Source organism: Pipra filicauda, unplaced genomic scaffold (genome assembly GCF_003945595.2).
Source record: "Pipra filicauda isolate LSUMZ 115617 unplaced genomic scaffold, ASM394559v2 scaffold26_size5592650_pilon, whole genome shotgun sequence".
NCBI classification, from domain to species: domain Eukaryota; kingdom Metazoa; phylum Chordata; class Aves; order Passeriformes; family Pipridae; genus Pipra; species Pipra filicauda.
In genome coordinates this window covers 825283-840242 of record NW_024104387.1, presented here as the reverse complement: position 1 = coordinate 840242, position 14960 = coordinate 825283, and the positions used below count along the sequence as shown (strand labels likewise).

At 39.1% G+C, this 14960-nt stretch overlaps 1 protein-coding gene across 3 annotated transcripts in view; it reads left to right on the top strand.

The window, feature by feature from the left end:
• Positions 1-14960, top strand: part of GTF2H1 (general transcription factor IIH subunit 1) — a 24104-nt gene extending 9144 nt beyond the window's left edge. For all 3 annotated transcript variants that reach the window (XM_027737280.2, XM_039382434.1, XM_027737279.2), the window contains exons 5-15: positions 1223-1316; positions 1772-1921; positions 2940-3019; positions 4348-4478; positions 5644-5731; positions 7061-7149; positions 8064-8181; positions 9013-9103; positions 10551-10666; positions 11564-11656; positions 12238-14960. In XM_027737280.2, the coding sequence (XP_027593081.1) occupies positions 1223-1316; positions 1772-1921; positions 2940-3019; positions 4348-4478; positions 5644-5731; positions 7061-7149; positions 8064-8181; positions 9013-9103; positions 10551-10666; positions 11564-11656; positions 12238-12324 (1137 nt within the window). In that variant the 3' untranslated portion in view covers positions 12325-14960. The remainder of the gene's footprint in view (positions 1-1222; positions 1317-1771; positions 1922-2939; positions 3020-4347; positions 4479-5643; positions 5732-7060; positions 7150-8063; positions 8182-9012; positions 9104-10550; positions 10667-11563; positions 11657-12237) is intronic.

Here is a 14960-nt window from a genome sequence, read left to right as displayed (position 1 = left end):
TTGAAGAACAACTTGTATATCTGAAAGCTCATTTTCTCTCCTCTTTCCCTAACCGTCAGTTATTTTACCCATTTGTAGAAGCCATGCTTCAGTAATCCCAGTGCAGTTTAAAAGTAATCTACGTACAACTTCAGATTCCTCACTCAGAGACATGTTTCTACTTCTGCAACACAATTCATTGATATGAATCTTTAGCTGGAATCCCACTTCCACCTTTGTAATGCACACAATGGGTTTAAGAGGGAAAGAGGAGGTAGGAGTTGTTTTACACTTCAGCTGCTGTACAAACATTTGTGGTTCTCCCCGTGGAAATACCTGAATCAGTTACCAAATGAATTTGATTGCTCTGATTTCCTGTCTCCCGTTATTTTTACGCCTTAACATCAATTAAAAAAAAAAATCACAACCAAAAAAAAAAAACCACCAAACCTTCAAAACTGAATCTTTCTTAAAATAACTGCTTGTTTTTATGTTCTCTGCATTTGCGAAGAAGAAAACTTAAGATATTTGTGTGTCCTAGTTCAAGTTAAAGTAACTATCTGGCTCTGCTCAGAATGAGTGTTTCCCTAGGAAGAAGAGGGACTTTAGGTGCACAGGAAAAGGAGGAAAAGGTGGCAGCATGTGCAATCATGTACTTTTCCTGTTACTCATAATTGGATGGAGCACTTGCTTGCTCCAGAGCTTCCTAAAGAGATCATTGAGATCTAAGTTGAAAGTTCTGACTAACACTAACTCTGCATTTTTAAATTCAGTGTTATTTATCACTAAAATGCTTGTAATATATAAGGAAATAAGGTGTAAGAGCCATATATCCTTTTTTGTCACATCATTATTGTTGCTGACTATTCACTGAACTGTTGAGGGAACAATAACAGATGAGGCATATACAGTAAAGATACCTATTTTTACTTTAGAAGGAAGATATGTTAAATTAAGCACACCTTTTTTTGACCAGTGGAGTTCTCTTTGCTTTCTAAAGCCTGCAGTCTACTTGTTGAATTTTCCTTTAAGTGGCAAGTATAATAAAGTAATAAATGTATGCTCTTTCATTTCTCATTCTAAAATACCTATTACGATCAAATACATTATGGATTATTGGAGGAAGAAGATTATTTTCTCTGCAGCAGAGCTTGTTTGCAAGATGTCAGCTTTTTTTCCTTTTCCAGTTACAGAAGGCATCCAGACATGACTGGTTTTTTTTTCCCTCTGTGTTTTTTCTTAGGCTGATGTACGGCCTCAGACAGATGGCTGCAATGGTCTGAGGTACAATTTGACTTCAGATATTATTGAGTCCATATTTCGAACATACCCTGCAGGTAAGAAGTATACCAAACACATGCATTTAAGAATTGGGTTTTTACTGTCTTATTAGGGAAAGACTAAATGTTAGTCTGCACCTGGAAGTATAAGGGACCATATTTTCAGTCTTCTGGATGATTTTTCCTGCCTTGTTAGAGGGATGGGAAGAAGCATATTCATATGTTTCTGAAAATGACTGGTACTCTGGCAAATCAGACTTCTTGTGTGGGGGCAATTCAGGAGCGTTCAGGCCACTGTTATGTGCATTTCTTTTCAAAGCATCAGCAAGCATTGCAGGGCATAAAGGAGTACCTGTTGCTCATGCCTAACTATTGCAGTCCCTTCCGTTTAATGGGCATGAATAGAGGCAGCATTACCCAGAGAGCAAGCAAGCCAGCAAGGAAATGTTAACATAAAATGGTGTATAAACTTTTGTGGAACAGTTTGTAATTGTTCTTGGTTTTGTTCACAGTAAAAATGAAATACGCAGAAAATGTTCCACACAACATGACTGAGAGGGAATTCTGGACACGATTTTTTCAGTCTCATTATTTTCATCGGGACAGGCTCAATACAGGCTCAAAAGACCTCTTTGCAGAATGTGCCAAACTGGATGAAAAAGGTGAGCTGTTTGTTTCTGCAGTAGCTGCTACACTCATGGAGCACAGCACTGGAGAGGTGTATCTAGTAAACCTACCAATGCTGAGGTCAACAGTTTCCTTGTGTTCATAGACATCCTGTTTGGTGAACTGGAAAGTGAAAGCCATTGCAAGTTAGCTACAGCTTTGCTATTCTGAGCATGTTTCATAGTAAGTGCATTTCTTGAAACAAATTACCCTTTGGAAAGTGGCAGCACTAGAAATAAGCTGTATTACAACTTATACAATAGTAAAGTCAGTGGTAAATTCCATAATTTGCCATCCTAGTAGATTGATTATGCTGTAGCATCAGTTACTATGGAATAATTTTGCGTACATAGGCTTTGTTTTGTGGTATGTGCACAATTTACAACAGGTACAGCTTTTTGTTATAGATGGGGATTTAGTAAACAAGATCTATATTTGTCCAGATTGTCCAGAGGAGTTGCCATCCCTGTTCTCTGTCAGTCTTTTTAATGTGAAATCCTAAAATAATATCTGACTTGAGTTTTTACTGAGCTTTTGAGATAGATTTGTGATGATACAGAAATGTGGAGAGTAGGGATCACTTAACACCGTTCCTTAGTATGTATTCTGGCTAATGAAACCATTCTATTAGGAATGGAAAACCTTTCACCTGTCACCAGATATAAATTGTCATTTTACCTAGGCAGGGCAGAGAAACAGTGCCAAAATTAGAAGAAACACAATTGAGGCTTCCCAGTAACTGCATATCAATTTATTTTTTTTAATCAAACACTCTTCAGTAATGTGTAGAAGTTGGTGAAAACTGGGCTAATTAGTAGGAGGATCTTTTACAGTAACTTCCCACAACTATTCCTTATTTTAAAAGAACTTTGAAAAGGGTTTAAAGTTTTAGTCTCAGTGTTACTTGGGCTTCTGCAGAACCTTTGTCTTTTCCTTTTAAATATTAAATATAATACAGTAATCCCACAATTATTTCTATTTGTTTAGATGCCTTTTTTTCTTTGTTTCACACAGGGTTAAAAGCAATGGTGTCTCAAGGAGTGAAAAACCCCCTGATAGATTTAACAGCTTTGGAAGATAAATCCTTAGATGAAGTAAGTATAAGTAGTTGGGGGAAAAAACATAAAACAAACAAAAGCTCCAAAGAAAACCATGCCCCCTCCTTAGTTTCATTTAAGGAGTAAAAGGGTCCTTCTTTTGAAATATCTACAAATGCTAATTCTAAACCAAGTCACTTATTAGGCCATTGCATTGGTTGGGTACTCAACATCCCTGCTGTTGTATGTGTGTAAAGAAATGGACACTGTGCCCATGAACTTGTGTGCTTCATGTCTGCCTTGGTGTGCAGGGTGCAAATGGAGAATTACTCTTCTACTTAGCTTTTTCATCTAAAGTGTACTCTTTGGTTTTTTCTACCTTTTAGAAGCTGTGACAATGTACAGAAGAGTAGCACAAAAAAGGAAAAAGTCTTTGATTTGTTCTCACTTTGAACATTGCTATTAGTTTTGGCCTAATGTTAAGGACACTTTTTATACAGTTTTTTTAGTTTAGCCCTAAATACTTTTTTTTGATAAAAACATGATTTAACTTGAACTATTACCTGCCTCCAAGTACAAGTTAAAACAATTTATATCAATGGTGTATCATGATGTGAAATAACTTAAAGATCTGCTTTTCTGCAGCTGATTTAACTGAAACTTTAAGTTGTAATTAATAATGTCACTGCAGTAGTTTTTTGGTTGTTTGGTTTTTTTTTTCTTTTTTCTTTTCTTTTGTGTGAGACTTGTCCAAAGCTAACAGTCTGAAACCATGAGTTTAGGATAGGTGTGTTTGAAGTGCTCTGCAAACTGCCCTAGTTTGCTTTTGAGGCAGGTTAACTGCAAGCATGAAACTGCCCATGGGGTAAAGTGAGTTGCCTTCAGCCACCTGGTAACTAAGGAGCTCTGCCAACAGTAAGGCTTGAGGTTTCCTGAATTCCTGGTGGTATTACATCCTCCTGACAGATGTCATTTAGCCTATGGGCTGCTGCTGTCCCACTAGATGTTGAAAAGAGGTCAGTAAAACAATTGCTAGCTCTTCCTTGCCTGTGTTTTGGACAGGTGATCCTTAATTTTTTTTTAAGCTAGTTCTGTTTTTACTTATAACAGGTCACGGTCTTATAAAATGATCTGTTTATCTTTTTTATTTTTTCTCTCTGACACCTCTAAATTGCCAAGCACTAAGAGAACAAAACAGTCACTGGAGATTTTTCCAAGTACATAAGGTGATGGTGGGGCAAAGGTAGGAAAATGATGCTTCAGACGCTGATGCAGTATCACTGAGTGGAGTGCAGAGGAGGTGGCACGCAGACTTCCTGACTCAAGGGAAGACAGAATTGTCCTTCTCTGGGGGCAGAAGGTAATTAATGTTGTTCTCTTTGTAGGGCTATGGTGTTGCTTCTGTGGCCTCTACATCAAATGCCTCAAAGTCTGCTAGAGAAAGCAGCAATGCTGCCATCATAAAACGCTTTAATCATCATAGTGCCATGGTCCTTGCAGCTGGCCTCAGGAAACAGTAAGTTTCAGGGTTGTGTAAAAGCTTTTTTGTAACAAAGTTTAAGGAATTTCCAAAACAAAATTATGTCTTCCACAACTCATCCAACTTTCTCTTTTAATATTTATGAATTAATTATTTCTATCTAGAGACAAAAATACCTTTAGGTTCCATTTTACTTTACAGAAGTTTTTCAGAGCTGTTTGAAGTGACAAATGCTATTGTTAGCCATGTTAGCATATAAAGCAGATTAGAAAGCAAAGAATGTTTCCCCCTTAGATCTCTAGCCCTGGTGAACAGAATTAGTTTTCTGTTCACTGTGTGCAGGTGAGGGCTGGTGCAGGGAGTTCCTATTGCCTGCCAGCAGCGGGTCTACTGGGGCTTCCTGTGGTGGGGTGCAGGGACGTAAGTAAATGAGGAAGCAAAAGAACAGTGTGGCACAGGTGGATCCGATGAAAGATTCCTCTGGTGCAGTACCCTGCCCCAACCAAAAACATGTGTTAGGTGGTTACATATGTTTACAGTGAACTTCGCAAATGAAACTTCTTAACAGACGTACAAGATGGGTTTGATGTGATCTGCTCTGCAACTGGTTTATGGGCAACCGGCAAGGCATTACTGCTCTCCCCAAATCCTACAGACCTTAACTGTGAGACATCTTAGTTAATACTTCCTTCTGGTAGCTGGGCTCCCTCATGTTGTTTTTCTGTCTTGCACAAACCAAACACTGGGCCTTAAACAATCTCTTCTGAGCAGTGTGTGTTTCTATTTCTCAGTTCAGAAAGGGACAAAAGGATAGCTATCCTCCTGGAACAGTAGTATCTCAGGACTCCCAGAGCTCTGCTAATACCTGGTTGCATAAGAGCGTATACAAAGTGTTTCTAATCTAGCCATGATTTTGCTGTGTCCCACATGCACTGCTGGCATGCTACTATTTCTGAAGAGAGGGAGAAGCACTTTCCCCTGCTGTTGAATTTCCCTTGTGATAATCAGCGTTAATTTGAGGAATTGGTTCCTTCTATCTACATCAACTGCTAGAAACGAAGATATAAGGGGAAAAAGTTGACATACAGTATGTGAACGTGTATATAAAGTTTTTGAAACAGATGTATTTACTTTGTCTCTAGCTTGTATCTTAAGTTTCCTGTGAGGTGAATTCTTCTTAATGCTGTTTCTCTATTTTAAGAGAAGCACAAAATGACCATTACAGTGAGACCAGCAGTACGGATGGAAACTCCAGGGATTCAGATTTCTTTCAGCCACCACTGAAAAAGGTATAAAGTCAGCTAATGCAATTCTGATTGAATGGAACTGGAAACTCTGTGTCTCAAAAGATTGCTGAAAGTTCCTTACTTGTTTTATGACACATCTGAAGTGAAACCTCTTTAGCCCTGTTTAGAAGTATATAGAGTAAGAACCTGACAGCCTGTACCTCTGCTAGTACCTCTGTACCTAACAGAGGCTTGTACCGCTGTTAGTAAACACAAATAAATTACACCTTGAAGTATTGCTCTGTTAATCTCTTCAGTAGTGCCCAGTGAAAGTAAAAAATTCCAACATGGTTCTGATTGGACCCAGAAATGTAGTTATTTCTATTTGCTGCAGTTCTATTTTTGGCCTGCTCCCTTTTTTTTTTTCCCCAAATGCCTTAAAACTTCTAGAGAACATCCATCAGAAAGGGATATTGCTGTTCAAGCATCAATATAGCCTGTCAAGCATGTTGTTTGTAGAGGGGATGATTAAACTGGAACATGGCAGGCTTCATCCTAGAGTCAGAAGCTGAAGTTGAACTGAAAGTGTAGTTGATGCCTGGTGTACTGAAATACAGGGCAACAGCCTGGCTTAGACTAACTATAGCAGCTCACAAAGTGGAAGAGAGTACTGTAATTGCTACAAAATTGGAATGAACACTCTTCCTGGAGGTGACAGCCTAAACAGAAAATGCCAAAAGGACTCCAAACTTTGCTATATTGTGAGAAAATGTTGTAGAATACAGTATGTTGTAAATGTTGGGATAGTCAACCGCTTTGCCTTTCCCCAAAAAGCTGCAGTTTTTACTGAGCACAAAAATGATATACCAGAACTAGAATAAACGTGATGAAAAGGGGAGTGAAAGAGTAGCAGGAGAGCAGGAGATTTCAAAAGCTGTTTTCTCACTGTACAAAGTCCGATATTGCTGTGCAGTTACCTCTCACCATTAATGCTCTGCCCTGCTGTCACTGGGTAGCTTCGGTAATTGCTGTGGTTTTAGTCTGATGCTCTTGTACAACAGCTATTAAATCATTACTATTTCTACTAATCTGGAGTTAGATGGACATAAATATCAGAAGTAATTCTCTGTATAGCAGAACGCTTTTTGGAAGTAGCAGGGACTGACAAGTTTTGGCCAGAATCTGCAGAAAAGCAGTAGTGCCAAGACATCCAAATGGCACAATCTAAACAATATTGGTTTCTCTCTGGATGGTAGACATGAGTCATTCCACACTCTGGTTTTCTTTAAGATTTTAGTAACCCTTCTGCTCAAACTCAGTGAACTGGAAGAAAGCAGATGTATGGAATTCTGTCTTCATTTGTAATGTGTATAATTTTTTGGCTTGTTTTAGGTGAAACTGCAGGAGGCCATTGAATATGAAGATTTATCAAAGAATAATGGCGTTAAAACTATTGCACTAAACTTAAAGAAGTCTGATAGGTGAGTTAAAATATGCACAGTTATTTCGGCATGGTTAGTCTAGCAGGTCTCATCACAGCCTGCACACAACCAGCTGATTTAGTCTCTGCTTTACCACCCTTAAGCGTGTTTAGGCTAAGTTTAGAAACCTAATATGAGCTCTTGCATAAACCAGTTTCCAAGTAATTCCCTTTTAAATTTGTATTTTCATTTCACAGAGTGGTTGGGGTTGGAAGGGACCTCCTGAGATCATGTAGTCCCACCCTTCTGCTCAATTCCATCTTGCTTTTCTGAGTGTTGAGTCTCTGTAAGCCTCCCTGAATGCCTTTGACATGTAATTTCGTTGGAAGTCTAACAGACCTCCATTCACAGTTCAGCACTTTGCTGCAGCTTTCAATGGAAAAATGTATGTGTTACATGTGAAAATATATACGATTCCAGGGAAATTCCACTCCCGGGCAAAAAAGTGCAATCAGGATAGTTTGGACTGCTCACTGGTCTTGGATTTTTCTAGTAGTAGTCCTCTTGTTTCCTAAACAAGAGTCTGAGGACCAAGATGTAACTTCAGAAAAAGAGTGATACTATAGGAAAGAGAACAGTTCCAAATGTGAACCTAATTTCATTTAGCTCAGTGTAAGTGATGTGAATTGCTGCACTTTAAGGATATTCCCAGAATTAGGTGCACAGGTAGATTTTCATTAGCAAAATGATGATCACAGATTCAACAATGGAAGCTCTTATTTTGCTGCCATACCATCTCTAACCCAACCTCTTTCCACATGGCAATGTATTGTACTTTGACAGTACTGTCTAAACCTTATTTACTGACAACAGTTACAAAGTATCTAAAATTAGAAACATTAGAAGAACTGAGTTTGGTCTCTTGCTTTACCAACACTCTTATTAATGCACTTTTTCCTTTTCTCACCACACAGGTATTATCATGGTCCAACTCCAATTCAATCACAGCAATATGCAACCAGTCAGGATATAATTAATTCTTTTAATAGTATTAGACAAGAAATGGAAGCATATGTACCTAAACTAACTCAGGTATGGAAGAATACAAAAAAAAATTTCCCTGTTGATGTTGGCATCTTGCTTTCTGTATAGGTTTGTGTCTCACGTGTACTGGAATTCTAATTTTTCAGGGTAAACTTAAATTATCTCCAGTAGTTTTATGTTACCTGATTTAGTTTACAGTTTTAGGCAATACCTTTTGAGCTATCATGTTTAAGATCTACACAGTAGGAAACTGAGTCATTGCTGATGCTCAGTTATATTCTACTGTTCCTACTTTCTTTTGAGGAAATGACAAAGGTATGAGGTAGTAAAGCAGGACAGTCATGCACAGGCCAGTGTATTGATCCCACCCTCTGAAGTTTAGGATGTAATAGTCTTAGAAGGTTATGGTGAGCAGGTTTGTAAGTGAACTGGTCGCTTGCTCCTAAATGCACTTGGTAGGCTATTGATCTCACCATGGGCTGCACAGAAGCTGTGTCCTGGCACCTGGAGGGCAGCACAGCCCTGTGGCCAATCTCCCCAGCCAGTGTCTGAACTTCCTCCATTAGTAAAGCAGCCACAACTGTGAATGTGTCACCCTTCTGTACAGTAACTCTCTGTCTCACCTCAAAGTAGCTGCACAGCCTGTTCCAGTCCTAGGTAAAGAAAGGGTTTGTTTTTTTCATAATTAATTGGAGAGCTTTCACTGCAAATGAGTACAGCACTTAAAGGCACTGTGACTAATTCTGGAGAAGAGCTGACTGCCTGAGCTTCCACTGTATCTGTTCAACCAATCTTTGCCATTGGGGTTCAAATAGAACTTAGTTTAAAAAGATTTTTTTGGAAAACATGAGCTGAAATATTTGTTCCCTCTCCCTTCAGGTTCTTTCAAGTGGTGATGCTGCCAGCACTATTGCAGTCCTGTCACCTGGAGGAGCACTTATGCAGGGTGGAACACAGCAAGCCATAAACCGTAAGGATTTAGGATGTCTAATACTTTAATAGTATCTTATTGCATTGCTCAGCAGTAGCTGGCTTGCTGTTTCATCTCTCTCTTGGAATGTGTTACAGTGATAAAGGAAATTATGGAAATGTGTAGCTGGAGTAGTACCGGGTTACAACAAAAAAAGGAAAGCAACAACCCAGCCAACACCATGAGGGTGGTACTGGCTACACCAGTGCTGAGGCAAGTGAGCAAGAGGAAAATTTTACAGAGCAAGTAATGAAGGATGCATTTGATAGATACTAAGTCCTCTTACAGATACTGGGTTTTACTTGTTCAGCATTTCTTTTCTGATATTTTTTTTTCTGGACTGTAGAAAATGCAGGCATACCTTGAAAGCTCTAAGGAAGCAAGGTCTAGATCATTGTCTGAAACGAGGTTTTTTGCAACCTGATTTTAGGATCCACACCTTGCTGTGAAAAAAGGCAACTTGAAGACTGCAAGGGCAAATCAGATAACCTCTCCTTCTCACACCTCCATGCAAGCACCCCTTTCCCTGTTGTCACATTCCTGCCAGTTTGAGTTCCTGTCTCTGTAGTCTGACAGCAGATGAAACTCTGTTCTCAAGATTTATAATAGTTTTCCAGTTTATCTTGTGTTACTTGCTCTGAAAAGCAACAGAAACTAAATCGGACAGCTGAAAAAGAAAGTATGAGTTCTTTATGGTAGTGAAAGAGAAGGAATCAGCAAGCAGTGGTGAGGCTTTCTGCCCATCCCAGTTGACATTCTGGGTGCTACACTTCACTTTGAGCCTGACCACCACTTTTTTTTTTTTTAAAAAACAACCTCATCCTAGAGTTTGCTCTTCACTGTTCAGTTCAGTGTGCTCCTCCTCATCCTCAGTGATGGCTTGTGCTTTTTGTTTGGGTCTTCATGGTTGTGGTTCCTTCCTTGTTCTTGAACCCTGTCGCCCTTTCTTCTTTAAGAGTACCTGGGATACAGTTCCTTTTTCCTGTCTGGATTTTTCATTTTCCACACACTGTGACCATATTCTCACTGCCAATGTAAGACAGAGGGAAAACTTTGCTGTGTGCACCACACAGTACTTAGCACAGTGCTGTGAGCACAAGGTGCTGGTCCTGGAAGCAGTACTGCCACACTGTTAGAACAATACAAATATACTACTTCTAATCCTGGGTTAAGGTTTGGTGTCCATTCTTTGCCTGGCATGGATCTCCCTGTGTAGCACACAAGCTTCCAAGTATAGAGCCATAAATAGCAGCTGAACCTGATCTAATAACTGCCAGTAGTCCTGATCTAAGAGCTGCTGAGGGATGAGGCACCTCGGTGTTCCCTGCTGGCCAACCTTTCTGTGATTCTAGTGGGAACATACATTGCTGACCTCCTTCATTAGCCTTAATTTTCACTTTTCATAAGATAGTTTGAGTGATGTGACAAAACCTTTTTCCTGTTGCAGAGATGGTGCCAAATGACATTCAGTCTGAACTAAAACACTTGTACGTGGCAGTAGGGGAACTGCTACGACACTTCTGGTCCTGCTTCCCTGTTAACACGCCATTCCTAGAAGAAAAGGTAAGGCGGAGCTTCCTAGCGTGGCCCTGGTTAGGATGTGGCCAGATCACGGTTTAGAATGACTGTCATTATTGAAATATAGAATTAATACATGTGCCTTAAATCAGTGCAGCTTTTACTCATCCCTAAAACTGAAGGTCACAAAACAACGCAAAACATCAAGTTTTTCAGTAATTCTGCTGATGCTGTTTAGTTAAAATCACCCTTGTTCCTGCCTCCCTGTTAGCTGCCTTTGGAACAGTTGCTGTAAGCCAGTTTCAAGCAGATTGGTCAGCTCTGTTGCAGCTGCAGCATTCTCATTCCAGTTTAAAACACAGAAACAAAAGCCTCTCTCCCCCAACGCCAAGAAATAACCTTTGTAGTGACAGTTACAAGAAAGTTTTCCTTATTCTTCTATCCATTGCAAAAATCACTGTCATACCTTCAGAACACACACTGCTTTTCAGAACTAAGGTGCAGACAAGAAGAGATGTCTGTCTACAGCCAGGTGTATATGTATTCTTTCTTTTGACCTCACATGGAAAACAAAGATAAAAATTTGCATTCAGGTATTTTTGTATGTCTGTTGCAAAACGTGGCCTGAAAATCCATGCTACAGCCTTTACTTGAAGCAAAAAAAGATGTTTTTATGAATAGCTTTATCTATATTTAGTGTTAACTGATGGAGTAGTAACGATCAGAGTGCCACACTGCACTTGCCTCAAAAATAGATATGCACTCAAGAAGTGTTAGAGACTGATATTTGAATAACTGTTCTTTCTTAAATTACTCATACCTGAATTAGCCCCCTAAATTAGTTACAAGGTGTTCTGTTGGAGAACAATTTGTTAAAGGAAATGAAACTTATGTGTTGTTACAATACTTCTGTATTATAATATTGGTTTCTGTCCTTCTCAGGTTGTGAAAATGAGGAGCAACTTGGAAAGATTTCAGGTTACAAAGCTCTGCCCATTCCAAGAAAAGATTCGGAGACAGTATTTAAGCACAAATGTAAGGGGAAAGTACTGTTTAATTATGTGGGTGCATACTAATAATTTCAGTCTTAACTATTAAGGATGGTAGCTTTGTTATTTTCTATTCTAGGGCATTCTGAGTTTTTCATTAACTAGGAAATGGGCAGAGGGAAATTAGGTACACAGTTAAGCATGTTGTCTCTCCCCATCTAACTTGCTGAGTGATGCCAGCAAGTGTCAAGAACTATAAGGTGAAATTACTCAAGTGAGACAACAGAGAGGGGAAGTCATGTTTCATTTTCCACTTCCACCATGAAGTAGAACTTGAGCAACTTCAGACTGTCTCCCACCATGTCAGACATGAAGTGGTTGCAGACTAAATAGTGGAACAGACAGCATAATCAGGTGGCACTTCCCTGTGACCTTATCAGCTTAGCAGCTCTCTGCACTGCTCCCTCTGTGGATACTTCGCAATAGAGCCTTTCTCTGACACACCTCTGATTTTAGTGAGGTTACTTGTAGTGAATAAAAGAAGAATCCAACTGATTAGCAAAGGAAGGGGAGGGGATCTGTTTTTCCAGTAGCTAGGACAATTTCTCTCCCTCTTAAATGTTTCAGTTGGTAGGCCATATAGAGGAGATGCTGCAGACGGCCTACAACAAGTTCCACACGTGGCAGTCCCGGCGCATGCTGAAGAAGACGTGAAGGCGCACGCTGTACAGGTCTGAGAGCAAAGCCTGCAATAGGGTAGGAGTACAGCCTAGGTATGTCCAGATCAACTTAGAGTTCTTGCAGGAAGACCTGCAAGCTGTGGACTTCTGGAAACGATGCTAACTGAACTTGCACATTTTTGAAAAAGAACTGAAAAAAAACTTGAAAACTAGGGAGAAAAACAAGGAAGAACCAAAACAGAAGAGCTGAGGCGCAAAAATATTTAAAAGACACTGTTTACTGCAGTTACTCAGGAACTGCTTTTGATTTGCATAAAGAGCTGCTTTCAGAAATAAAAAATTTAAAGAGGGTGTATTAATAAAATTTGTTTTACTGTCTAATTTTTTTTAAGAAGTGTATGGCACAGGGTAGATCTCAAAAGTTTTTCTTCACTGGATTCTGACATTTTATTGAATTGTTTGTACTTTCTGCAACAGTTTAACAATGGTATCTTAAAACATAGCTGAGACTGTTTTTGCTTTAAACATCTGTGAGAGTATAGCTGTCAGAAGACAAGCTCCTGCCATATGTTTCCCCACCAATTGGAAGCAAGAGGCATTGCACTGAAAGTTGTTCATGGTCTGGGGTCCCTAAAGGTACATGGGGGCAAACTTTTGCCTGAAGTCTTGGATTTTTATGCAGAATTTTTTCAGCCATCAGTTTTGCATGTTTTCCTTTGAGTGCAAGTGTGTGCTACTGCAATCCTTTTTTTTTTTAATGGTGGCATTTGTTCTGAGGAGAGAATGCATTTTTAATAATGACATTAAATAAAGTTTCTTACAAAAGAAGTCATTTATTTTCAATTCTTAGGCATTTTTTTATTTCTTCTCCTAAATCTGTTTTCCTTCATTCTTCCCTTTTGACTATTATACTGTTTTTGGCGAATTGATAATCATTGCAAAGAGAAAAATGTGTTATCACAATGTCCATAGATGTTGGGAATCTGTGCCATACTTTGTTCCAAATAGGATCAGTTCACAGTTTCAGACCAACTTGTCTTGTATTAAATGTGACTTAAATGCAAAGTAACCCCCTTTCTAGAATATATGCAGTTTAATGCCATCCTTGTATTTTTTTTGTCACCTTGACTGTACTAAAGCCCAGTATGGGCTACTGAACTTTTTTACTTAAGACTAAACGTGACTGTTAAAAATGCATCTACTACAAAGACAAATCAGAGCGACAATATGTATTCAAAGCAAGCACAGCAGTGTTCAGTACAGCAGAAGAAATTCCCATTAGCCTGCATGATGGCTTAATGGCTATGTTTTGGTATGATGCTAAAATATGATAGTACGATGTTGGGTGGATAATTCTTGCAAATTCCTACAGAAGATGTATTGGTGTAGCCAACTTGGTGCTTGTTCTGTGCTGCTGCTCCATTTATGCAAGAGGGGTTTTTTCTTTCACTGGTGTGTGGAAGTCAGCAGCTTCTTTTTACCCTTTTTTGCTTTCAGATTTTTGTATTATGCTATAATATTTTGGTAAAAGCTGAGTTTCAGTTAAATGCCACTGTCTGCACCAAAGTTCTGTTTGGAAATGTGTGCATATTGTTCAGCCTAGTTCCCTGTCTGCCTTTGCAGATTGATGCATGATCCCTGCTCTGTGCTGTTGATGTGGTTCTGCTACAAGAAATGACTGGACTCAACATGAGGTGCCCCTTGTTCTTGACAGGGCGGAAATGTCACTAGGAACAAACAGATGTACGTACAACATTTGGGGGATGAGGTGCACATCTTATCAAGAGTTACCCCTCATGATAACTAAACTATTTCTCTAAAATTTAGGCTTAGGGGTACGGCTTTATTAAGCCAAATCCTCTTAGGTGCAGGCAGCTCCAGAAAGAAAGGGTAGTTTGTTCTCCCCCGATCCAAAGCATTTGATCTAGGAATTCTGTGGCCAAATTTCAGCTGTTTTGTGAAAGCTAACATACCTTTCATCATATCAGAGGGCTAGGGTCAAGAAAACCTAAAATGTCTGATTTAAATTCTAACTGTGCCTGAAGCTATGAACAACGCATTTAAGTATTAGACTGCACTGAGACTTCACTAAAAAATGTATGGGACAGTTTTGAACATGGAACTAATTCACCTTTAATTGGAGTCAGTATTTAGTGTTCCAGGAAAGGCTGGGCAAAATGGTTAGCATGGTGGAAAAGTTTCAGTGCATCACAAGAACATTTTACAGTCCAGAGGACTGTCGTTTATAACCATTTCGGGGATGGTGTTGCAATAGCTTTAAGTTACTGTAGTGATATCAGGCTATCAAAATGTACCTTAATTAACAGAACTAGGGGGGAAGAGGACTATGATACAACAGTTTTGCCTAGAGACTGTACAGGCAAGGCTGCTATGCACTTCATATTGCTTTTTCAGGTATTGTGGCAATAAGGCACAGGCCCCTCCTCAAGTAAAGGGAGGTAAACTAAATATTCTTTCTACGTTATGTTCCCCTTTTCTGTAGCATGGTCCAAAACACAGATTAATTCCTTGAGTTTTGAAACTGAATCATCATGCATTATATTACTATTGGAATCTTTATACTGACTTGTATTTTTAATGAGAATTCATAAAACTTGTATCATTGGCATTGATCTAAGATTTGTAGAATAAACCCTACTGAATTCTAAA